Source organism: Vanacampus margaritifer, chromosome 2, assembly GCF_051991255.1.
Source record: "Vanacampus margaritifer isolate UIUO_Vmar chromosome 2, RoL_Vmar_1.0, whole genome shotgun sequence".
In the NCBI taxonomy this organism is placed as follows: Eukaryota; Metazoa; Chordata; class Actinopteri; order Syngnathiformes; family Syngnathidae; genus Vanacampus; species Vanacampus margaritifer.
The window spans coordinates 53,043,775-53,069,049 of record NC_135433.1 but is presented as its reverse complement, the minus strand read 5'-3'; the positions used below and the strand labels follow the sequence as shown (position 1 = coordinate 53,069,049).

The window sequence follows — 25,275 nt, the reverse complement described above, 5'->3', positions numbered from 1 at the left end:
CTTGTCTCAAATCTGCAGCTATAGTGAGTGCAACATGTTAAACATGGGACAGACAGGAGGTGGATTCACGGTGAAAGGTTAAAAAAAAGAGTAAATTATAGTTATAATGTAACATTAATCCAACAGCTATAACGATCCAACAATAATGTTAATCCGACTGCTAACTAATGCTGGCTAATTTACTAGTTTATAGCATGGAGTCATAGTAGCCATTTGTTGATATACTGTAATTGTGTGTTAAGTTGTTTTTCATCAAAAGGATGAGAGAAAATTTTATGTGAAATAGTTTTAGATTTGAAATGTTCAACATTATCTGCTGACAAAAAATATATACAAGTCTAAAATGATTGTCCTGACTAAAACTAGACTAAAACATTGACAGTTTTTGTTGACTAAAATTAGACGAATAACGTTACGTTTTCTTGGGCTAAAATAAAGACTAAAATGCTAGATTTATAGTCCACTAACAATGGACTAAATAAAAACAGGATGAGTTTGACTAACTATGATAACAACCAACAAGCGGGATTGAAACTGGACTAAAATTAAATTAATTAACTAAATTTAAAAATGACTGATAAAATTTACACTACTTTAAAATCTAAAAACAGGATCTTAAATTAATCATTCATGGGGCACAGGAGTGACTGTTGTCATATTAAAGAATCAGACGTGGAATTGATGCAATCATGCACTGTTCTATTGCTTTAAAAGATGTTTTTGAATTTTAAGCAAAATCCGTTATGCTTCTTTTGCTCCACAAGCTATTTCATTAGCTTCTTGTGTGTGACCTTGGAAAGTTTTTGAAACGTTCACACAAGGACAAAAGGTTACTCATGTTCATTGCTTTTCATATGGGCATGATAACAATGACATTGTAATATTCAATCCCAAGTTTAGTTTGACCACACAAAATTTGGTTGCTAACATGAACATTTTCTTTTCGCTTAATTGAAGAATGTCTATTGCCACAAGCTTCCTAATGCTGTGATGAATGAAGTCACCACTTGGCGGCGCACTACCATATTGTGTACTCCAACATTAAACAAAGTGTTGGATGACAACAACTAGTTCATCAAACCATATGATGACCTTGAAATGATTTAAAAAAAAAATGTCAATGCCCCCAATGTCCTTTCCTGTTCTTTCCTTTTTAGCTCCCAGAAGTGTTTGCCAATCAACTTCCTCACAATATCAGGTTGCGTCACTGACCTTTAAACCCCCCAAGCCCCTGCTCATCCTCCCACCCTGACCCACGCGATCATCTCACGTGTTTTGTCCCCTCCCACCTCCTATCGTGTGCCCTCCCCTTTCACTTACTCGCTTGCGTCCCCGCTGTCTCTCTGTCTCTCTCTGCCTCCATTGGTGGTGCTCGGATCCCCAGGCTGACGTTTGGAGGACAGGAACAGGAGCAGGACTCGCACCATCAACTTAGCCATCAGCACCAGAAACATGTCGGACTCCGAGACCGCAGCCGCCGCTCCCACTGAGGCCCCAGTTCCTGCTCCATGTACCAGTATTAAGGCTGACCTGGACAAATGGTAAGTGATGCATGCATGTAAAAATGGATGTGCAACTTTAAATACTTCAGCCAAGAACTGACCTTGATCATGCAACCTATATGGCAAGTTCATACTGCGACCTCGGGGTTGCCATCTTCAACACTTTCGCAATAAAAAAAAAAGAATGATAGGTGTGATTTCTAAAATAGTTTTAAGAAAAATAATTTGTTAAAACTTTGAATTTCAAAAACTAATGAAATTCCAAACTGTTTTAACAATGCGAGGGTTTATTTAGAATGTCCTCAAATCCGTCATACTAAAATGGAGTCTCTTTAGAGGACAATGTGAGTCGCGCTGAAAGTCAACACAAACCCGAGCTCTCATTTAACCGACTGTAACATGTTAGCAGAGTCTTGGGGTAAAGGTCATAAATACTCGGGGTACCTAATGTTGGGTGCAATGATTTGGAGATGAATGGTATGTGACAGCGGGGTGAGGTTTGATGCCCATCTGTACGCATGGATGAAGGCTGGGAATCTGCTTACGTCACTATCCTCCTCTTCCCACAATGCCTTGCGTTATCCAGTTGCATTCAGCCGCCTGTCTTCTCTTGCATCATACTGTGTCAACAATTAGCAGCAGCGCTTGTGATTATTTTATTTTTTTGGGGTCAAGATTTATGACCCCGAACAAGAATAATGCCTGATGTGTGCAACCAAGCGAGACGTGGTGATGTAACATGCTAACTCCCAATGCAGCACTTCACGTGTAGCCTTATACGTATGTGTGATGTGGATTACAACAGATCTCGTGAAAACAGGAATTATTACCATCAAAATTCTACCATGCCACAAGTATTTAGTGACATAGGGTAGCCCTCTCGATCCCCACGCATAACTACTTACCATCCATGTTTGTTCTAACCGTCTCATACTGTTCTGGTCAAATTTGAGCCATTTTGAAGTTTGATATAACACCCTGAAATTTGATGACTTTTCCTTAAGTGATTTAAAATACACAAATATTTTAAATGTCATTTTTTGAAACGGGTGCTACAAAGTTTGTGTACACTGGTCATATTTGACCTGTGTGTACATTTGCCAGCGTGTGTTAAGTCAAGAAAATGGTGGTCATGATAAGAATCCTGAAATTGTGAAACTACAAAAGCGACAAATGTGTATATTTTTATTATGGGACAGTCATAAGAGTGTTCAAGAGGGACCTTGAAACAGTCTCTAGAACTTTTGCACAGGTTCCAGCAGAAAACACCTGTTGGACTTTGAAGGGTTATGTGGGCAGCTTGAAACAGTGAAAGTGTACAGTATGATGATTCTGACTGAACATAATGAACCAAAGTCATTCAGAGGTCAGAGGCTGCCTTGACAAGGACGCACGGTCTACACTACAATAAATATAAATATTGCAAATAAAAATACACTTTCTAAGTATATATATATATAATATTTGCAACATATTGTATGGTGTCCTTGAATGCCATTACTAATAATAATAATAATAATAAGTAATATTAATTCATTATTAGTCCTCCAATTAATATCAGAAAGATTAATATTACATTTTGAAAAAATCTGAAGTTCACGATTTGATATAGGTCATTTTTATGAAAATATTTTTGGCCCAAGTCCAAATTTAACTGGAAAATGAACTGTATGTAAGTTCATTTGAAGTTCTTTTAAATACTCACACTAACTTGTGTCGGGCCATGATAAAGTAACGGTGGGGTGTGACTTGGTCAGATAAGAATGGAGAGGGTTGGCTTCACCAAGCATTTTATCAACTCATTCAGAGTCTTAGTTGTAACACAAAATAGTATAGATATTTTATTGCCATCTTTATTCATCATCTATTATCACATAGACTGACAACATTGACCCCTCATTGTAATCACCGTGGAAGTAGTGTCTTTTATTGCAGCTTGTAAAAGTCTTGGCAGGTGCGTTAGGGAGAATCGCTCGTCAACCCTCCTAAGGGTGTTAATGATTGTTGCTTGTTCTCCTGTCAGAGGTGATAATGGTGGTGGGTAATTTTACACAGTAGTAAAAGTGTTCAAATGTTGGCCCCACAAGATGAATATTGTTAGACTATCCTCTCCTTGCTCAGCAATAAGTTAGATGGTCATTAGAAACAAAAAGATTATTTTTGTCCCAATGATTTGAATGTTAAGATTTGATCATTTAACTCATATTTTATTGCCTTTTTGTTTTAATAGCAATCAAAGTGACTGATAACCATTTAATGATAATGGAAATGTAATGCTAAAGTCAACATTTCAAGTCTGTTAATTAGTTGACATTAGAATCCAATTGCATATATACACACATCTATGAATGAGCAGCTGGCCAGTGAGCGTGTGACAGATGATTGATAGTTGTCAGAACACTCCACTGGGCTTTCCGGGCCGAGCTTGCACAGTTAACATGGCAGTCTGTGTAATCAATACTCAGGCCTCCTGTGTATTTATAGATGGCAGCTTTTAAAAGACACGACTCGTGGCGTGTCAGAGTGGGACCGTGTGTGCAGGATAACATGACATGTTCTCAACTATATCAACTTACTACCTGACACCAGCTTATTTTACTCAGGATCACCACGTAAGCAAAATGTCAATGACGTAGTGACATTACATAATGTGGCATTAGGCATCTCTTTGTAATTGTTATACATCGTCACAAACACGTTTTCTAAAGAGAATTTCCTGTGCGACCTTGTCAAGGTCACATAGGAGAATGTAGAATACAAAGTGCATTGAAGAGTAAGTCAACCCAAAACTTTTCTTTAAATATGTTTAATGTTCTACGCAGCCCCACTAGTCTAAACGCAGCATTGTGATTTATATTGTGTTTGTAGAATATGGGGAAAAAATGCTGCAAAATCCACTCAATTTTATCCGTGTCAGGGGGCGGCCATTTTGCCACTTGCTGTCGACTGAAAATGACATCATATTGCTCAGGTCACAGGTAACGACCAATCAGCTGTTTTCTGAGTGTGGTCGAGTTTGACATTCACAAGCTGAGCTGTGAGTGCTCGTTTCCTGAGCTCTGAGCAACTGTGATATAATTTTCAGTCGACAGCAAGTGGCAAAATGGTCGCCCCCTAACATGGATCAAAACGAGTGGATTTTGCAGCATTTTTTCATATTTCACAAATGCAATATTAAAAACTAGTGCGACCGTGTAGAACATATTTTTGTACAGAATATTTTTGGGGTGACTTCCAATTTAAGTGGTGTTAATAGAGTGAAAATACAAAATATGTAATAATCCAGGCCATGTGACGTGACAGGTGAACAATTTTTTTTTAATATTTACAGTGAGCAGTAGCTGTGTGTTGCAAACATCTAATAGACAGCATGCAAGTTGGTGCTTTTAGACTTTGGGCCCTTCCATAAAACCAAAAGAGACCCACCCCCTGCTTTACCCTTTACTCTCCAGACGTGTACACACTGGACGCACACACAATCTCTCGTTAGTCGTTACTGATTGACCGCAGATGCATGTTTAGTCATGCATCCTCATTTTTGCTATTTTCCAATTTGGAATTCGGTGACTCAGCATAAATTAGTAATATGAGTGCACTGTGCAAAAGTTTTGTCGATATCATGAAACATCTTACACCTGCCCATATCAGAACTTCTTGATTGCAAGCTCAAAAAAATGAAACACTTTAATCAAAATAACTTCTTCCTGTTATATTGTATTACAAACATTCAGCTGTAATGTTATTAACGTCTAGTTTATGAATTTACATGAGCCAGACAACATTAGCCACAAGTGCACAGGTTAATTTCATCCAATAAAAAAAAAAAAAAGAATTCCAATTTGCTGATTATTGCCATTGTATTTTTGTATTGTGCAGACCTACAGTAACATTAACCTATTTACAACAGCAATCTCAGTATCATGCAGTGCAGTTCTGCACTACGACAAACTACAATCCCAATAACAAAATATTACATTAATTTCTCTTTGGCAGTGTCACTCAAAAGTGTACTTTTTAAATTTTTTTTATACTAGAGCTCATATTATATTGTGTGTCTGACTCGTAAGTGTATCCGAACATCACTCATTTGACTAATGTTCTACATTATTTGTTTCTGCTGCACCTGCCAAGCGATCATTAATGCATGCCAGTCCCACAAGACAAACTACAAGACGATCATTCTAAATAATTCAGCCGTCTTTTGTGACAGACAGGAGGACGCCATCACACGGCCGCAGCGATGACCGGATGTATCTAATGCATCCTCGTAATTATGAAAAACTAATATCGATATTCACTCTGGGTTGAACCCATAGTAATCTGTTTGAGCTGGTGCAGGTTATTGGTTGACAATCCAGCTTTGCCTCTTGACCCTGTAATATGACCTTCCTTAACAGTGTGAGTACGCTCCCTCGGGACATTGTATGATGGCTCCTGGTGGTGATGTCATCGTCTCCGCCTCCTTTCCTGTAATCCACACACACACACACACACACACACACGCACGCACACACACCCCTACTATTTTCACACAAACAGGGCTAAACTCTTAGTATAATGTTTTATTTTTATGATTTCTAGAGATCTTACCAAAGTCATGCTAATATTCATCTGGGCATCTCCTCCTTATCAGACATATTTTTTTAAATTAGAAATAATCAGAAACTGGTCTAGTTGATAACACATCATCATCCCATATACACACACACGCACACACAGAATTCCCTCATCTGATGTAATCTCAGCCCTTTCTACTTCCTTCATGACACACATAGCGCCCACCGCTTTCAGCAGCCTCCTGGCATTGTAAAATGCTGAGCGATAAGCTGCAGCGACCAGCTGCATGTTGCATCACAGACAGGCAGCAAGCCACAGAACAAACCAGCAGTCAGATTAAATGCATTTTATTTAGCTTGAATGTATTCGTGTACAGTTTTTTTTCCCTTGACATAAAAATGTGCCTCTACAAAGATCATAATGCTCAATTTTGGTTGACATAATAGAGTATGAGTACAATACAGGTATATTTATTATTGAGTAAATGAATGGACTAATTTTAAGTTAAATTTTAATGGATGCACACTCTAAAAAGTGAATTGTGAACCAATTTAATAAAGTTGCTTCAAGTGGTAACACACGATTGAATTAAATCAATCCAATGTGATATATTAAGTTAATTAAGTTAATTCAAAGTTTCTATATTAAGATTAATTCATTATGAGTTCATTAAACTTAATATATTCACTTTGGATTAACTTAATTCAATCGCGTGTTACCACTTGAAGCAATTTTATTAAGTTGGTCAACAATTCTCTTTTTAGAGAGCAGGGGATTTTATATTTTGGTGATTTATATGGCAGTAATTACTTCTTATGTACTTGCTTTTTGTTTAAATGATGGTTTTACTCAGATTTTAGCATTATACCAAATTTTAAAAACAGCTTAGTTTAATACAATTATTTCACTTGTGATAAGTAATGATTAATTTACTAATATATATTATTTTATAGTAAAATATATACAGTTTAAAAATATTAGTTATACTTTCATTAAATCTATCAATATGTAAAAAGGATCAATAAAGCACAAGCTAAACACTACTTACAGTACTTTTTGAGGCTTCTCAGTTTGAATTGCATTTCTACATATCTTGCATAAGAGTTGGCCCAGTGTTACATTGATCAGAAAATGTGCTAACTGGGCAATACTACACCAGCGCAAACTACATCAACACCAGTAAACATATGTGTTAAATAATATGTCTAAGTATCAATCTCTGAGAGCATTATAAAGGCAGAATAGTTGAATCGGCTTTAATATTGGATCTCATTGAATTGAAGAAGTTATTCAAATGTTGTCACTGGTTGGTGTATTAGTAGACAGACCTTTATTAAACTCGCAATTCATCAATTCATGTGTACCCCCCCACACACACACACACACACACACACTTATGAATGTATTCAAACACTAAATGCACTCCTGTGAATATTCAAACTTAGACCTAATGTACTAATGTCATGAATGGGTGGGAAGAACTAACTGATGACATTCAAATCATGTGACCCCTGCCCCTCTAAGCTCAGCCTTCTACCTGCGTGTCTTGTCATCGTCCCATAATCACGCAAACGGCCTTCCTCCCTCAGCCCCTCCTTTGCTGTGTCCCAGCAAACAGATGGGTCCATCCATCCACACATTTCCTTTTGTATTTATAACTCCTCCCACTACCCTCCCCCCTTTTCTTGCTCCATCACCCTAATGCACTTTGGCAGTGTCGGATGCAGACTTTGCTGCTGCTGCTGCATGAGAGCCTGAAATAACACTCTTTTCTCTCTCTCTTCTCTCTCTTCTCTCTCTCTCTCTCTCTCTCTCTCTCTCTCTCTCTCTCTCTCTCTCTCTCTCTCTCTCTCCCCCTCTCCCTCTCTCCCTGAAACTGCTATCTATCTGTATGAGCATGTATGTCACAAGATGTGAATGTAGGTGTGTGCCTTTGATTGACTGGCCCAGTCCATGTTGTTGTTAGCCTGAATGGGATAAGCGCAGTTTGTGCAGGTGGTTCCTGGAGGGTTTTTTTCCAGTTTACTTCATCTGTTAGTACATGAATCAACGGAACTGTTTTGGCAACAGATCTTAATCCTGCTCACTGGTATTCATTGTGTGCTACTTGTATTGTAATTGACCCCAGGTTCCATTACTTGCAGAATGTGCTGGTTGTCCGTATTTGATATAAAATTGAGAATCTCGTATGAATTAATGTCTCAATATTTGTCTATTTGTCTTTCAGTGTGGCGGAGAAGGGAGTAGAAGCATGCAAAGACCTCCTAGAGGCCTTCAATGCTTGTGTGAAGAGTGCTACTGAGGGGACATCATGAGCCAGGAGTTGCAATCCAAACCTCAAATGTAAGCATTTCAACCTCAGGCCTTGTTTGGGGTCACTGAAATTTGGACAGGAAACGGGCGTATTACCTGAATAAGGTTGTTATCTCCTACATTGGAAAAAAAAGAAAAACATTAAAGGGGAAGTTAGCCCATATAAATGTAACAATAAAGATGACATTCTGATTAATATTGTGTTTGTGGATTATGAGTTAAGCAGCAAAAGCCACCCATTTCTATCCGTCTCAGGGGACAGCCATTTTGAACTTGCTTTCAACTGAAAATGACATCATAGTTACCTCAGCTTCAGAAAACAGATGAGCTGTGAGCTGTTGCCTGAGCACACGTGTTGACAGCAAGTGGCAAAATGTGGTCTTAAAGGTATTAATTGTACATGAAGAATAATTAAGTTATCAAATTAGTTTTAGACAAAATATTATCATTATGTTTAAAATGACTAAATGTATCCCTTTAAAGGAAATGATCAAATACAAAGATGATTTACTGCGAACTCTATCTTCTAATGAAGCCGAAGCTCATTTTTGTAACTTAACCTTGAGGTCATCTCCGCTCCTGGACAGTTACAGATCAAAACAATTAATACAGGTTCAAATGTTTTTCGAAATATTGAGTGAAGAATAAAGTTAAAAAGACACACACACACAACAAGTCATGGGTATGGGTGCATTAGACTGATGACACATTTGCACCCTTTTAAAAGAAAGTCTCTTTTGGACTCAAATGTCAATAAGAACTTTGAATATTAACACTACAGTATACATACTGTTATAAGCATGTGAGTGGCTCCACCACTAAATTCAATTAATAATATGGTGTTATGTTTTGGGATATTTTTCTTAAAAATGCAACATTACTGTGTGTTTGCTGGTACATCCTCAGCTCATTGCTGGTCTCTTATCCTCACCGCCTTTCATTTCACCTCTTCCTCCTGTCTTGTAGGTCCACTGCACTAAGTCCTCCGAGTTCCCAGCATTCCCTTCTGCACACCAGCACAGGACTGATTGGCAACAACAACGACCATGATCACGGTGCCACTAGCACTGTTGATTCGAGCTGAGTTTGGGACCTGGCAGCAGTAACCTAACCGTAGTTTTCTCCTCTGTCCTCCCTCCCTCCCCCGTTTGAACCCTTTACTGATGTCCTTCAGTCTTCCGCCATTCCCTCTCCCTCTATGACTGATGTATGGTGCATTGACTTGTTGATACTTCCAGAGAACTAATGGCTAGTCATGTAAAGGTAAATTCTTAACTTGAAATGAATATGATCAATGGAAATAAAGATATAAAATGATTGGTATACAAAATAAATGTTTCAGTACTTATTGCACAACTTCCTGTTTTCTAACAAGTGGCTGAACGGCAAAATTCACAACATGTATTTGATCCATGAATTGATGTGCAGTATTCCAGAGGTGGCAAATCCAGGTCCAAAAATTAAAAACCCTACCACAGTTTGGCTTTAGCCCCTAGCTAGCTCCCATGGTGCATGTTTACCTGCTAGCTATAGCACAACAACGGAAACAATTACCGATAAGGGCTAAAGCCAAACTGCGGCAGGGTTTTTACTTTCTGGATCTGGATTTTCCACCTCTGCAGTATTCAAGCAATCCTTATGATCTTTTTCACATTTTGACACACGATAAGACCGAGACGACGCCTAACAATTGGTCGACCGCATCTCACTGATTCCATGCTTCAAACAGGAAGTTCTCAAAGCCACTGAGCTTGTGTCATCAGCAGATTGTAAAAGAAATACAGAGACTGGAAGACTTAGAAGTGTATTGGTTGACCACTGTCACCCATGCTGCCTGCGCGGAAAGATGGGCAGATATACATATCAGAATCACCAAGATTTACAGCATAAATTCTATTATTTCTTTATATTATTTACATTTTCTTAACAATGGAACTGTTTGTTCATCCAATAACATTTCAAAATTGTCCTCATAGTTGCTTGCTGTTACATCGCCTTTTTTCGTATTTTTGGTAGTTTCTTGAATTACAGTGTAATAATATTAATATTTGCACCGTGGTTTAATTCACTCCAGTCCTTACTTATGGGTCAGGCAGAAATGCACAGCCTGTTACTGTTGTGAACAGTTGTTGGCAGGAAACACCACACTGCACACTGATTAAATAAAGAAGAAGAATACACGGAGCACCCGAGTCAGCATTTAATTGGTAAATGGTTTTGAGGGAGACCCCTGTCTACACTTACACACATAGGCCTACAGTTCAAACACACACAGACAGCAATATGATCAGCTGTTGCTTTGCTCCCCTTTCTAACTCCAGAGAATCTTTTGGCCTCACACCGACTCGTTCCCAGAATAGTTCTTTGCTTTCATGCAGACAGTTGGAACATGATTCTGTCTAAAAGGTTTCTTCGCATTTGTCAGTCCAGTCCAGGATGTACTGCCCAAAACCAGCTAGGTGAGTGCTGATGGGCTCGGAGCTCATCCACAATCCTAATGAGGACAAGCACTATAGAAAAGGAATTGATACTCTTACACTCTGGTGTATATTTTGTGAAGGAAAAAGTGTAAAGTCATATGCTTGGGGTAAAGAGGCAAATAGTCTCTCTTGAGTTAGAGTTTGAGTTTAGTGCCCTGCTCAAGGGCACCTCAACAGTCATCAGGATACAGTCTTGCAGCTCTCTAGCAACTAGTTTGAATTTTGAATTTTAGAAAGCCCTCTTGGGAGTTTCTCTCTGTCACCTCTATTGTGGGCTCAGTGGTTTATTTTACAGCTCCATTGACACAGAGTGTAGTGTAGACTTTGCACATTTCGAGCAGTCAGTAAAGCCTTTAAATCCCATTTCAATGGCTGACATGACCAACTCCCAGACACATTGACCAATTGCCTTTCACTCACCAAACTCTTTGGTCTTTTTTTTTTTTTAACCTGCACTGTATAGTGTCCAATTATGGCTCACATGTTTTGTAACTCCACACGTGTCTGTATAATTGAACTTTATGCTGCATGACCACGTACTGTCTGTATGTACAGTATGTTATGTATGACTAATGTTAATAGGTCCAAAGTGGTTCAAGGGGGGTGTCGTATGAAAGTCCTGTCATCACATGACACATTGAATTAAATGTTTATTTTTATTTTTATTATACAAGTTATAATTTCCCAAAGGGAAAAATACATGTTGCTGTAAATTTTGTAGCACACACGCTCACAGAGAACGGGATCACACACATGCAAACATTCAAGGAGAGGTGTCAGAGTGAGTGGCATCCTGCGTTTGGAGGGAGGGGTCAATGCCTTGCACAAGTGCACCTCACCACTCACATACCAAACAATGATTATTGTCACAAAATAAAAGAGAGTGATGCAGTGCAGTCTAACATCACAACAATCTACAAGCACATTGATAAACAAACACATCTGTGACAATGACAATCACAACTGCATTACCACACTACACAGCTGTGCACAATGTTGCGATTGCTGCGTGTATTAAGTATAGTACAAATGATTACTTCTGTCGTTTAAAGAAATGTAGTCATAACAGTACCACCCTGTGGCCACTTGGTATATTTCACCCAAGAAGCAGCTCCTTTGTCATGTGGAGTAGCTTTTAAATGGGACATAAACGAACACTTTTTTGTTGTTGTTTGTTTAACATTAGGCTAAGAAGGCCTACTAAAAAAAAATAATAATAATAAAAAATAAAAATAAAAAAGAAGGCCTACTCTTGCATATATGTTTTTAACCCTCACATGCATGGACATGGACATGCAATAAAATAACCCAACTCAACTTTATTTATAGAGCAGTTTAAAAACAACTTTAGCTGCATGCAAAGTGCCGTAAAGTAAGATACCACTATATAATTCAAATACAATAAAATGCATAAACAATGCTGTTGTCGAAAGCCAAAGTATGACAAGAAAAATAAAGAAATAAAATAACTCATAAACACTGTTAGATATGAAACACTTTAGTAAGCTAACAGCACTCATTTTAAGATTTTTTTTCAAGATGAAATATTTGCAAACCAACAAGCAGACTTTTTTTTAACCAAAAAATAGACATCATAATGCGAACCTCAATTACAGTAATAACACAGCTCACCTGTGGACCTGTGATGGGAAGTGACACCAACATGCCAAATGAGATTTCAAAAAACGTGTCCCTTCAACCCATTTTTCTCTAAAACAATGTCTTTTCCCTGTAACCATGAAGAAAGTGGCCTATTTGTTTATAAAATGAATGGATTGATAAAAGTGTCTTCTCTAAAGGTTGTGGGTTGAAGATGTTATTTCTGGCCACTTCCACTTTGTATGCTGCCTCCTACTGATATGGAGTATAAAACAGGAAGCACTATCTTCCACTGGCATAAATGTTGTCTATTAATATAAATAAAATTATAAACCACGTATTTGTGATTTCCTGACACAGCCCATCCATTTTATGTATTTATTTGTTTGTTTATGTTTGTATATGAGGTTAGGGACCTGTAATGGTGCATAGCCTTAATTTATTGGGGCAGTGGATGGGAAATCAAACTGGTAAGCGCTGCACCAGCTTTCCCAAATTATTAACCATTAGAATAGAATAGAATTACAATACTAGAATAGAATACAATACTTTATTGTCTGACACAAATGGTGACAGAAATTCTTCTTGAACCAGGTTCTCAAACACATTCCCATCCAGACACATTTCACATTCAAAACACACATAAAAAGAAATAACTAATACATGTTACAAAGTGTTATGTTCTAAGGTGTTGAGGTGTTCAGAATGATTATAGCAGAGGGAATAAAAAAAAAAGGAAATACAAAATGTAGATATTTTTGTATTTAAAGAATGTGCAATAACAACAATATATATTATGCATATAGATAAATATATTTAATGTAAAAATGATGTTATTCTATTACCTTGTCACCACTTTTATAGCTACTTTTTTTTTTTTTTTAAAGATATACATTCCCATGAATATATAGCCTATATATTATTATTATTATTATTTTAAATCCAAGATTGGGGCTGGCAGTATAGGGCACTCTACTGTCTGTGCATCAATTTGAAATTGAATTTAAATGCTCTTTGCTGTGCAGTAGTTGCAGCTACCTGTATTGAATGCAACTTTGTTGTAGTGAAAAAATGAAATAAAATAAAAAGAGAAGGGGTGGAGGCAAGAGAAAGAGAAAGGGAGAGCGAGCGATGGAGGAGGGGACGGGAAGGAGAGAGGGGAGGGGGAAAGCGGAACCCGGATGCTGATGCTGACCGTATTGAATGAATAGAGTGATGCAGGAGGGGAGGAGGACTAAAGAGAGGGGGACCGTTCTGGACTGCAGAGTGCTGCATGAAGACCATCCCGTCCGAGACGAGCAACTTCTGAAACATCTCCTTCTTCCTCCTAAGTGAGCTTTTTGGGCGGTTTTATTTTTCGGTTGAGAGTAGGAGGAGATGCGGGCATAGGATGAGCACGGTCGGCCGGGGAGGGAGCCGGGAGAGGTGTGCAATCCGTCAGGCCATCTGAACTGAGGATGCCGCTTATTCGGGCTTATTCGGGAACAAGCGTAACCGGCGACTGCACTTTTTCCGGTTCTCCTGATCCAAACAGCGCACATCTCCGTTGAGAACCAGGGCGGGTTTGCCTTGTCTGGACCGGCCTGTCCGCGCCTCTTTGACGCTCCCCCCCGCCCTCATCCTTCTTCCTCTATTTCCTGATGCAGGGCCGAGGAGGGGGTGAGCCAAAGTGTGTACCGGATATTGGAAAAGCCATTCTGGATGCTGATGCTGTTGTGATAATAGACGATTATCTGGACTAACGTCGAATGAGCACATGAAGACAGAAGCCATCGAAGCTTTAGAGAAGAACACACAAGCTCAGACGGATTCGGAAATGTATTTTTGACATTAGGAGAGAGGAGGGGGGGTCCCTGTATCGATCAAGGCATGGATTGCATTCTGACTTGGGATATTTGAGACTCTGCACTTCCAGAAATCAATCTGTTAGTCTTCCTGTTCACGTCTGAGTAAGATCTGCACCACTTTAGTACAAACGCACGCACTGAAATAAGGAGCAGTCATTTATAACAGGGAGTGGGGTGGCTATTCACATTTTGTGAGCACTTCCACCGTCACGTCATCCTCCTCTGATCTCCACGTTTTTCTACGTAAACGCCGCTCATCCCAGCAAAAGCCCACAATGATTTCTTACTAGTTTAGACTATAGTTTATTTTATTTATTTTTGGGTGGGGGCGGGCTTGGAGGCGACACGACAAGCAAGTGAATGGGAGTAGCCTGCGGGGCCCGGCGTTAGATCACGACCACCTCCGACGCCAAAGTCTCTTGGGATGAGCCTTGCTGCATTGCGAGTCCAAACGGGCCCACAGCTCTCTTGATTCGTTTGAAACTGGCAATTCCCCCCCTGCAATGTCGGGAAAGATGAGCAGCAAAGAACTAGGCCAGTCCAATCAGTATGTGGGGCCTTACCGGCTGGAGAAGACCCTCGGGAAGGGACAGACTGGTAGGAATTTCCTTACTGTAGTTTCGTGTCAATGCTGCAACCACTTACTTCCTTGTTTAGGTACACCCAGATAATGTAACAAGATTTAATTTGGATGTACACTGGTATGGCTTAACTGAATTGTCAGTATATGCTACAGCAACTATTTATAGTGGCTGTCTGCGGCAGCATGGTGGGCAAGTGGTTTACTTTATATATACAGCATGTCTGCCTTTATTTCTACGTTCTGGGTTCGAATCTCCTGTGTGTAGTTTACAATGCATGCTTTCCATGTGCCTCTGGGTGCGATTGTTAAGCTAACTTAAGTCTCTAAATAACCCATGGGTATTGATGGTGTGAATGGATGTTTGTGTACATGTGCCCAGTCTAGTCCAGAGTGTAGGCCTACCCCACCCCGGAGTCATGTATGATCTCTGCTCCAATACTTTAAGGTCCCTAGTGAGGAAAAGTGCGAAGATGGATAGATAAAATGCATTAGTAACTGCATTGCATCACACTGAGAAATGTTCCCCCTCTAAAAATAGTTGAATAAGGTAACCGAGGCATTAGAAACACTCGGGGTGGGACGATGTATCGGTATTGTAGATGTATGTCATCTCTTGCACCACACTATGGATATACACAACCCATATTGATTAGCCACACTCATGTCCCAAGTGTCACTGCCAAACAACTAAAAACTGTTCTATTCAGTATTGGTATTTTTAAATGGCTTGACTCACTCACAGTGTTCTATTTGGAGTTTTAAAAACATGCTTCTATAATGTTTCTCTCCTTTATATTACCCACTTCTGGTCAAAAATAGTCTAAAAAAAGACTCAAACAAATTAAACTCTGACTCAAATTAGCTATGTTAATGAATTAGGCTGTATGTCATCCCGGGCAAAACATTGGACTGGCGGTTAGCAGGTTCTCTGGCTTCCTGGTGTCGTTAGTCTTTATGTTGACCTTTACCCGTGTACCCCTGTCTGTGTTTCAGGACTGGTGAAGTTAGGTGTCCACTGTATAACCGGACAGAAAGTGGCCATAAAGATTGTCAACAGAGAAAAACTGTCTGAATCAGTTCTCATGAAGGTAAGTTACATTGTCAATCATTTCAATAGCTTCACTGTGTCCAACATCTCTGATCCGATATCGGATAAGAAATCTTGTGCATAGGACCACTTTTGTACACAACATTGAGATGACTTAATTGAGCTGTTAGCAGCTTAGACGCCCTGGACCTATTCAGTCTCTCAATGGCCTTCTGTCCGTTAAAAATGTCAAACCTGGGGCAATAAACACAGAGTCAAAGTTTTTCCTGTAATCATCTGTGTTCAACTTAAATTGAGACCATTCCAACATTATTCTTTTTTTGTATTAGTGCTACTCCTACAATATATCACATTTTCATCCCCCTGTCTGCAGGTTTATATTGCATTGGAAAAATGCCCATTGACTACTCTAAGTTCTCTAATAGTAGGTTATTGCTGCGCAGATGTCTACACCAAAGGTTTTCTAAAGCACATTCCAGCTACAAGTCTTTCTGTCTTGACTGTAGTGTAGACTCTTATTTGTTTTAATTTTATTTCAGATTTTGTATTTGGGGTCCAATGTAGCTCCGTGTCAATTGATGACCTACCCACAGAAGTCCAAAGGCTTATCATCACTGATTTTTCCCTTGAATGCAAGTAGCGTTTTTTTTTTTTGTTTGTTTATAGCCATATGATTACTATATAAAGTCATGGCGAACTTCTGTATAAATACAGATGTTAGTAAATAGACATAAGCCAATATGAGCCACAAGGGCTTGAATTGGCTCTTGGACAAGCTGGAATGCCTGGTCACTGTCAACCATAGTGGCCCCTTAGTTAAGGTTGGAGGTTAGCTCGAAAACCACAACATTATGGTTGACATAAGCCAGAACTGTGGCTATGAAGTGAGGCTTTTTGTTAGACAACTTTACATTTTAACCATCTCTGCCTAAAGAATGACTCTTAATTAGGGCGAGGCAATAAATCAAATGAATTCGATTAATCGTCATTTTAAAAATGGATTCGTTGAAAATTTGCTAAATCGTGAAATCAAATTTTGTCTTCTAGATTATTAAAAGCTGTTCTTATGTTCTGTTACATTCAAATGTTATTGTGAGTTGCAATTTTAAAAGACATATTTGCAATAGCTACCAACTGATTTAAAAATAAATATACATTATTGTTGACTGAATATTTTTCACAGGAATTATTTTTGTATAAATGAAACCTTTAAATACATATTTGTTGGATTTATTAGCTTAAAATCAAATCAATTCAAATCATAATCGCCCTGAATGACCGGAATTTTTTTTTAGATGTTATTTTTTGGCCATATCGCCCAGCCCTAGCCTAAAGAAATATTTTCAAAACCTTTTTCCACTCTTCTGGGAAAATGTTTGTACATGTCGCAGCGTGTGCTGGGGAATGTTTGTCCATTCATCCAAATGTGCTCACTGATGTTGTATCTATCTGTATGGTACACGGCAATCAAGCCAGATTGTGCATTTCCCCTCCCTTGCCTATCAAAGTTTAGCAAAGGCCTGATTATGAGGTGTCTCTGAAGGATTATCTTGACTGATTATCCATTGGTGTGGGACGTGTTGACAGTAAATCATAAATTATACTGTTAACCATTTCAATATTTTAATTCACAAATCATTATGCGGTCATTCCTAAGTTTGGCTGATCCATGGACTCCATGATTATGATGTGAACCGACATGATCGCCAATTAGGACATAAATAGTTGAGCAATTGTTTGTGTTGAGTATTTGAATAAAGTAACGCGCCTTCCAAATCACTTTGCAATCGTAATGTAGTTGCCAGACAAGCTAATAGTTGTCTTAACTTGTTATACTTCCACTACTACAGTCCCACTATTTCTTCATTTTTGTATTTTTGGCAGTTAGGTTGACATGAGGTGCCATGCTCTCACTGGTCAGTCTTGATACTATAAGTAGCATCGTGACATCTGCTCAAGCAGTGGGCAACTACACGTTAAAGGAGCATTATGCACATACAGCAATTTTCTTTCTCTCACATTATAAAAAAAAAAACCTGTTCTATTTCGTCCCTCTCGACCGCCAGGTGGCGGTAATGAAACAGCACGGAAATCCCCACACGCACACGTCAATCGAGAAAATAATTAAAAAAGGACTTGTAATCCATGGTTCCGTCTGACATAATCCTCATGTATAAGAGAGAATAGGAACCGGAACACTGTCTCTTTAACCTTCTCGCGCGGTCAACTCGTTTTGCTTACCGGTGTTCTTCTTGTCCGTCGCTGGTGGCCTGTGATCTTATCGGTCGGGGATGCGGGTGTTCTCCACCCCCCCTTGGCTGCGACGGCTCTGTGTATTTTCTCGTTTTTGATGGACTTGTGTTTATGTGGAAGCTGGAGCTCTCCTTCCCTCTTCCCGCGATTTTCAGCGCCTTGATGTGTGCCGCTTCAAGTTCGACGGTGCGTATTGTGTATGTCAACAACCGTTGCCATCTTGCAGGCGGTTACTTTGGCTTGTTTTTGCTAGTGATGTTCACGTGTCGCGAACCCTCTCCCTTTTGCTGCGTTGAATTGAACTTGCTAGGGAAGGTACTGTTTGTCGTATCCTCTCCCAACTTTTAGCACCTCGCACCTTCCTCGGCTGCTGCCGTGGGTTGCCAGCTGCCTTGATGTTTTGTTTGCTAGCTATAGTATTGTTTGTCATACCCTCTGCTAGTTTAAGATTGCTTTGATTGCTTTGTGGCTTTGTTCCGTTGGTGAAGAGGCTAGTAGCCACCTCCTCTCCCACATGAAGCCTGCAGCCAGTTAACCTGACCGCTCTCCCTGCGTGTTGGTTTGTGGCTTCTGCTCTTTTGCGCTGTTCGTTATGGAGGACACCGCATGCTGTAAGCACTGTGGCGGCTTCTTCTTGCCTGAAGAGGGCCACATTGACTGCTGTCTTGAATGTTGCGGCATCTCGTCCTCCTGTAGCCACTGCCGCTGCTGACGTCGTGCCTGAGCAGGACGCAGCAGCTGGCCAGGGGCGGTCATCGTTGGTGAAGGCAAGGCGCAGGTCTGTTTCTCCTGCTGCCCATGACTATCGGAGGAAAAAAAATCGGGCTGATTCTCAACTTGCCTTGCAGTTGACCCGTTTGGAGGCGGCTGTGTGGGCAATGCAGGCTCAGTAGGGTGTTCACCCCTTCTGCTTCTAAGGCCTCTGCGGTGGCATTGCCCTCTGCAGAGGTGGCATTGCCCTCTGCAGAGGTGGCATTGCCCTCTGCAGAGGTGGCGTTGCCCTCTGCAGAGGTGGCGTTGCCTGCTGCTCCCCTCCAGTTGTTCTCCCATGCTGCCGATGATGCCGTCTCCATTGCGGCCTCTGGAACGTGGTTCTGGGACTCTGAGACGGCGAGTGATGCGCGGCCTTCGGAAAAGGACTCGGTATTTCCACTGCCCCGCTTTCTCCTCCTTCTGGGTTTGGTTCAGCTGGAATGGACTTGGTGCGGTCGGTTATGTTAAGCGCTTTCCGGCGCTTAAAGTTGGATCTGTCTGTCTTTTCTCAGCCTCCTGCTGAGTGTGGCCTCTCTCCACTGGACCACCTCATCTTTTTCTGACATACCTTCATTCCTGCTGGTACAATACAATTGCTTATTTTAGGCTCCCAGCGGACAGCTGTGCCCTGGCATCCATGCGGCGTGTTACACCTATCAGTTTAGACCGTATGCCTAATGTGGAGACCGCTGTGGCGTCCCTCATCGTTTTTCCTGAGAAAGCCCTTAGAGGGTTTGTGAGATGCCCTCACACTCAGTGTCACTTGACTGACGACCTGATCAAAGGGCGTATAACGCGTCAGCGGTTTTAGCACGCCTGGGCAACTTCCTGACTCGCTGCGGGATAACGAGGTGGAGGAGGCTTCATCATTCTGTACCATGGCTTTGAGGGAATTTGCCCTCCTTTCTAGGGAGCATGGCCGTTGTATGTCTTTTCTCATCCAGGCGAGCCGTCAGGTCTGGCTTTCTCAGTCCCTCTTGGTAGAGGCTTCCCGGAGGGAACTGCGTCTCCTCCCTGTGATTCCTGGACAGGTTTTCAGTTCAGCCGCAATAGGGGCACTGGAACGTATAGTCTGTGCTAATGACATGAGGTTGAAGTTTGCTTGCCCTATGCTCCTCCAAGCCTTGTGGGAGCTGCTCTCCCGGCCGCCTCTGGGTCGCGTCCTGTGCAGCACTTTCGGCCTTCTTGGGGATCTGTAGCTCGTCGTCCTACACGGAGGCCTCTCATAGACGCCCAAGAAGTCCGTCCCTCTGGCCACATGCCTCCCGATCAGCCGCTGCTGCACACACTACACGTCGTCCCTCCCGGACCCCTGAATCCGGGAGGGCCTGGGATTTAAGCGGGGGGGCGTCAGTCGGTTACTTTTCCTGTCAGCAGCTCAACTACTGGGCTGCCCTCGCTTCGACCCATGGGTGCTCTCCACCTTAACTCATAAGTACAGGATTCAGTTCCGACGCCGGCCTTCTCTTTCCAACTGGGTCAGGGAGACCGTCATCATTGACCCGGAAAGGGCACTGGCTCTAGATTTAGAGTTAGCGACCCTCCTCGCCAAGTCCGCCATCAAAGCAGTGGATCCCTTGGTACATCCAGGGGGATTCTATTCCCACTACTTCCTCGTTCCAAAAAAGACAGGCGGATTCTGCCCTATCCTGGATTTGAGGGGTGTCAACCGTTACCTCAGGGTGTTACCCTTCCGCATGCTAACTATGTCAGGTGTGTTACGAACGATCACCCGAGGGGAATGGTTCACTTCAATCGATATGAAGGACGCTTACTTGTATGTTCGGACGTTTCTCTGATTTGCCTACAGGGGTCGCCAATTGGCAATTCAGGGTACTCCCGTTCGGGCTGTCACTCTCTTCCAGGATGTTTACGCACGTTGTGAAGGTGGCCCTTGCACCACTGCAGTCGGTCGGCATGAAGGTGCTCCCTTACCTGGACGACTGGCTCATGTGCGCACAGTCCCGTGCTCAGACACTCCGAGACACGTCTATGCTTCTTCATCATGTGTCACGACTTGGCCTCAAGGTCAACCTGAAGAAGTCCTCTTTCGTTCCCTCCCAGGGGACTTTGTTCATCGGGATGATGTTGGACACCACATCCATGATTGCTCTGCCATCCTCTCAGAGGGTGGACGATGTTCTGCACCTCGTCTCCCTCAGGATGCTGCCTTATGTCTTCTTTCTGCGTCTGCTGGGCAAGCTGACGTCCCTGACGGCAATTGTGCCACTAGGCCTGCTGTCGCCATTGCAACGGTGGCTGATCAGTTTCCGGCTTGACCCGCTGCTGGACCGTCAACGACACCTCTGATGTCCAGTCGCTTCATGGGTGCTCTCGCACCATGGGAACACCGATCTTTTCTGTCAGCGGGAGTCCCGCTGGATGTGGTGCCAGCCCGTCGCAAAGTTGTGACCACCGATGCCAGCCTGAGCAGGTGGGGCGCAGTTTGGCAACACAGGATGACTCAAGGCCAGTGGGTAGCAGGGGACAGATCGCTGCATATCAATGTGCTGGAGATGCAGGCGGTGCATCTGGCCCTCATTCAATTTCTGCCCTTCATTGCAGGGTGCCATGTTCTGGTACGCTCGGACAACACCTCCACTGTGTACCACATCAATCATCAGGGCGTTACGCGGTCAGACCAGTTGCTATGGGCCTCATAGCAGCATCTCAGATGGGCCGCCCTCGCCTTGCCAGCCTGCTGGCCGTGTTTCTCCCGGGCATTGGCAACCAGGCGGCAGATTCTCTCTCCCACTGTCGTCCGCCTCTGGGGATTGGCGTCTCCACCCGGAGGTGGTGAGCGCCATTTGGAGTCGCTGCAGCAAGGCGACGATCGATCTCTTTGCCTCCGAGGAGTCCACTCACTGTCCCCTCTGGTTTTCTCTGCTGGAATGGAACAGCCTGCTAGGCCAGGATGCTTTGGCACACCCTTGACCGGGTTGCCTTCTGTATGCTTTTCCACCTCTCCCCCTCATTAATCTGACCCTTCAAAGGGTCCTTCTGAAGGACTGTTGCTGTGGATGGCAAGTCTGTTGGATAGCATAGCCTCATGGCCTCCTTCCTCAGAGGAGCCCTTCGTCTTCGTTCCAAGAACCCGCCTTGTGTCCCCACCTTGGATCTTCACTTGGTGTTCGACGCGCTGTGCAGGTCCTCTTTTGAGCCGGTGACTGGGGTAGAACTTGGTTGGCTCGTAAGGCGGCGTTTCTACTAGCAATCGCATCCGCTAAGCGTCTGGTGGAGCTTCTCTATATGCTCTATGTGCTCTGGGTGAGCACGCTCTATATGTTAGCCCCAAGTGCCTTCATTGTCCCATAGTTTTGTTTGTCTCTCAAGTCAACCGCCCTATCCCTCTCGCTCATTGTAATCTTCCGTTGACAGACGGGGATGCCGCTTTGTTGTCCTGTGAGGGTGCTCCGCTCTTATTTGGATGCTACGGCGTGTTTCTGTAAATCCACCCAACTCTTCGTGTCTTACGATGGCCCGGCGAGGAGTGCTGCTATTTCCAAGCAACGCCTCTCTCAATGGATCGGGGATGTGAATTGGCAAGCGTACCGGGTCTCTGGTCGCCCCCCTTCTCCTGCGGTGCGCAGTCACTCTACCAGGATGGGCTGTTCTGAAAGGCGTGTTCTTGGAAGATGTCTGCGCAGCTGCTTCCTGGTTGTCGCCTTGCATGTTCTCCAGATTCTACAGCTTGGATGTCACCGCTCCTCATCCACTGGATGTGGTTCACGGTCCTTTGGAGGCCCCTCTGGGAGGTATGTTGTATTCGGCATTGCATGCTGTTTCAGCACCGCCACCTGGCGGACGAGAGGGACAAAATAGAACACAGTTACGAATGTAACTACAATTCTATGAGTCCCGAACAACCGCCAGGATTGCTTGTCACTCAGAGCCCTCGTGATTTTTGCGCGAGAAAGTTCTGAGAGACAGTGTTCCAGCTCCTATCCTCTCTTACACATGAGCATTGCATCAGCCGGAACCATGGACTACGTGTCCTTTTTTAATTCTTTTCTCGATTGACGCGTGCACGTGGGGATTTCTGTGCTGTTGTAGCACCGCCACCTGGAGGTTGTTCGGGACTCATAGAACTGTAGCTCGTAACTGTCAAATGTTATCATGTTGAAAAACGCCTTTTATTAACTGGCCCCACAAACTTAAAAGAAAAATTTGCCAAAATACCTGCTAAGAAATTCAGATTACAGTTCAACTCGTTTCATTAAATGATTAATATTGTTGTGTCTTTTGTCAATGTAGTTTAGGGAGGTGTTCATTACTGCATGCATTTTCAAATTCCATCATAACTATCTACATTACTAATGCTCCAGCCTACGCTTCCCTTTTTGCCTCATTCAGGCTTGAAATGTTTTCAGCCTTGAAATGCAATACCTTTAATGGTGTCGACTTCCTCTGCTGACTATCTTAGCACTCTTTCTTCTTTCCGTCATGTGCCTCTGCCCACTTATTTTTTTTTTCTATCTTAACACCCCTATCTCTATTTCTCTAAACCCTGCCCCATCCGGCTCTCCCAATCTCCCTCCATCTGTCACTGCAGGTGGAGAGAGAAATAGCAATTCTGAAACTAATTGAGCACCCTCACGTTCTGAAGCTGCATGATGTCTATGAAAATAACAAGTATCTGTGAGTATCTCTGTCTCCCTGCTGACTAAATGAATCTCAACAAAAACGTCAATCTGTTTGATAGGATCAGCAATGTTTTGATGCCGTGTGCTTTGTTTCTGTTTCCGAGACATTTCTGTCTCCTCGCTGGCTTTTATTTTCATGGCCTTTGTCTGCCAGGTACCTGGTGTTGGAGCATGTGTCTGGTGGAGAACTCTTTGATTACCTGGTGAAAAAGGGCAGGTTGACCCCCAAAGAGGCCAGGAAGTTCTTCAGACAGATCATCTCCGCTCTGGACTTCTGCCACAGTTACTCCATATGGTCAGTGCACTACAGTTAAAAATAATTTTGAGCTTAAGTGAATTTCACATGTACCGATGGTACGCTTGGGTCTGATTATACCGACGCCTTCTTAAAATAATTGCTTAAGTCATTTGATCATATTTTTCAGGAAACACCAAAAAATTTAACCATTTGCGTCATAAGATGATTTAGGCAAAAAAAAAATGTTTGCAAAAAAATGACTTGGGCAATTAATTTTAAGAGGGTGGCGATATGGTGTACCCAGCTTTAGTTTGATCAGATAATATAAGAGCGATTATCTGGGTTGCTCAATAAATCTGTTGGTCAGGACCAGCAGAGCAACTATTGGATGCTAGTCAACTATATACAGGTAGTCCTCTATTTACAAACATCTGACTTACAAACATTCGCAGATACGAACAAAGGCTGACTGATGTCCATAAAAGCTGTATTTTGCGTGCAAGTTAATATTTAAGTGCACACCATATCAGACATTACGGTACAGTACTGTACTGTAGTTCCCCTCTCTGCTACAACACGCCGAGCAGCACTGCGCCATTTGCGCATTTGAACTACCTCTCTGTCCGGTGATGAACGGCACAGCCTGGAGCAACGGCCAGTAGCTATGGCGCACGCACTCTTCATGCACCCAATACTGGCGCCACACTGTGAGTACATTTCAGAGGCTCTCTTGGAGAATATTCATGAAAAGCAGCCAGCCCTCAGTCGTCGTCTTTATTGGCGTAGTGGCAAAACATACAATATCTCTTCAGCTTTTAAATCACTTAAATCTGACTCGGCGGTCGCCATCTTGACTCGTCAAACGCGCTAATCACATTCATGTGTACTTGACAAACAGTTGGAAAACATACTTTCCTGAGAACATTTGACCAAACAATGCTTGTACTGTGTAAAAATTTAATGTACTGTGTGAAAAAGTGGTTCAGATAATGGAAGATGAATGGATGATGTAATTTAATGTATGTTTTTTTTATTAAAGTTATGTACGTCGTAGAAAGTATATATAAGGTATATAATTTAACCTGGTTCATTTTTATTTTATTTTTAATTCCATTTTTTTATTATTTAAAAATTTTGGGGGATAAAATTTTATTTTGAGACAAAATTTAATGTGATTCAATTTACAAACAAATTCGACTTACAAACAACCTCTCGGAACCCATTGTGTTCGTAAGTTGAGGACTACCTGTAATTGAAATAAACTTTTTAAAGGGGAAGTTAACCTTAAACATTTCTTGACAATAATTTGTTATACGTGACCTCACTGGTCTAAACATGACATTCTGATTCATATTACATTTGTGGAATATATTACATTTGTGCAATATGAGTTAAGCAGCAAAATCCAGCCAAGATGACATCAATGTTGCTCAGGGCTTAGGCATCGACAAATCACAGC

The 25,275-nt window shown here is 41.9% G+C and overlaps 2 protein-coding genes and 1 long non-coding RNA gene across 10 annotated transcripts in view; 2 read left to right on the top strand and 1 right to left on the bottom strand.

Annotated features, from left to right (window-relative positions):
* Nucleotides 1–1,469, bottom strand: part of prl (prolactin) — a 33,290-nt gene extending 31,821 nt beyond the window's left edge. The window contains exon 1 of the mRNA XM_077559773.1: nt 1,321–1,469. Within this exon, the coding sequence (XP_077415899.1) occupies nt 1,321–1,363 (43 nt within the window). The 5' untranslated portion in view covers nt 1,364–1,469. The remainder of the gene's footprint in view (nt 1–1,320) is intronic.
* On the top strand, nt 1,349–9,718 carry LOC144045006 (uncharacterized). Its single transcript, XR_013291393.1, has 3 exons — nt 1,349–1,541; nt 8,287–8,402; nt 9,339–9,718. It is a non-coding gene; the product is annotated as an uncharacterized LOC144045006 (long non-coding RNA).
* Nucleotides 9,719–13,646: 3,928 nt separating this feature from the next.
* Nucleotides 13,647–25,275, top strand: part of LOC144045003 (serine/threonine-protein kinase BRSK1-like) — a 34,512-nt gene continuing 22,883 nt past the window's right edge. For 3 of the 8 annotated variants that reach the window (XM_077559764.1, XM_077559771.1, XM_077559769.1), the window contains exons 1-4: nt 13,647–14,895; nt 15,875–15,969; nt 23,488–23,573; nt 23,733–23,873. In XM_077559764.1, coding sequence (XP_077415890.1) covers nt 14,802–14,895; nt 15,875–15,969; nt 23,488–23,573; nt 23,733–23,873 — 416 coding nt within the window. In that variant the 5' untranslated portion in view covers nt 13,647–14,801. Of the gene's footprint in view, nt 14,896–15,874; nt 15,970–18,679; nt 22,691–23,487; nt 23,574–23,732; nt 23,874–25,275 lie in introns of those variants that run through there. The other 5 variants (XM_077559770.1, XM_077559768.1, XM_077559766.1 and 2 more) reach the window with 5 other exon arrangements.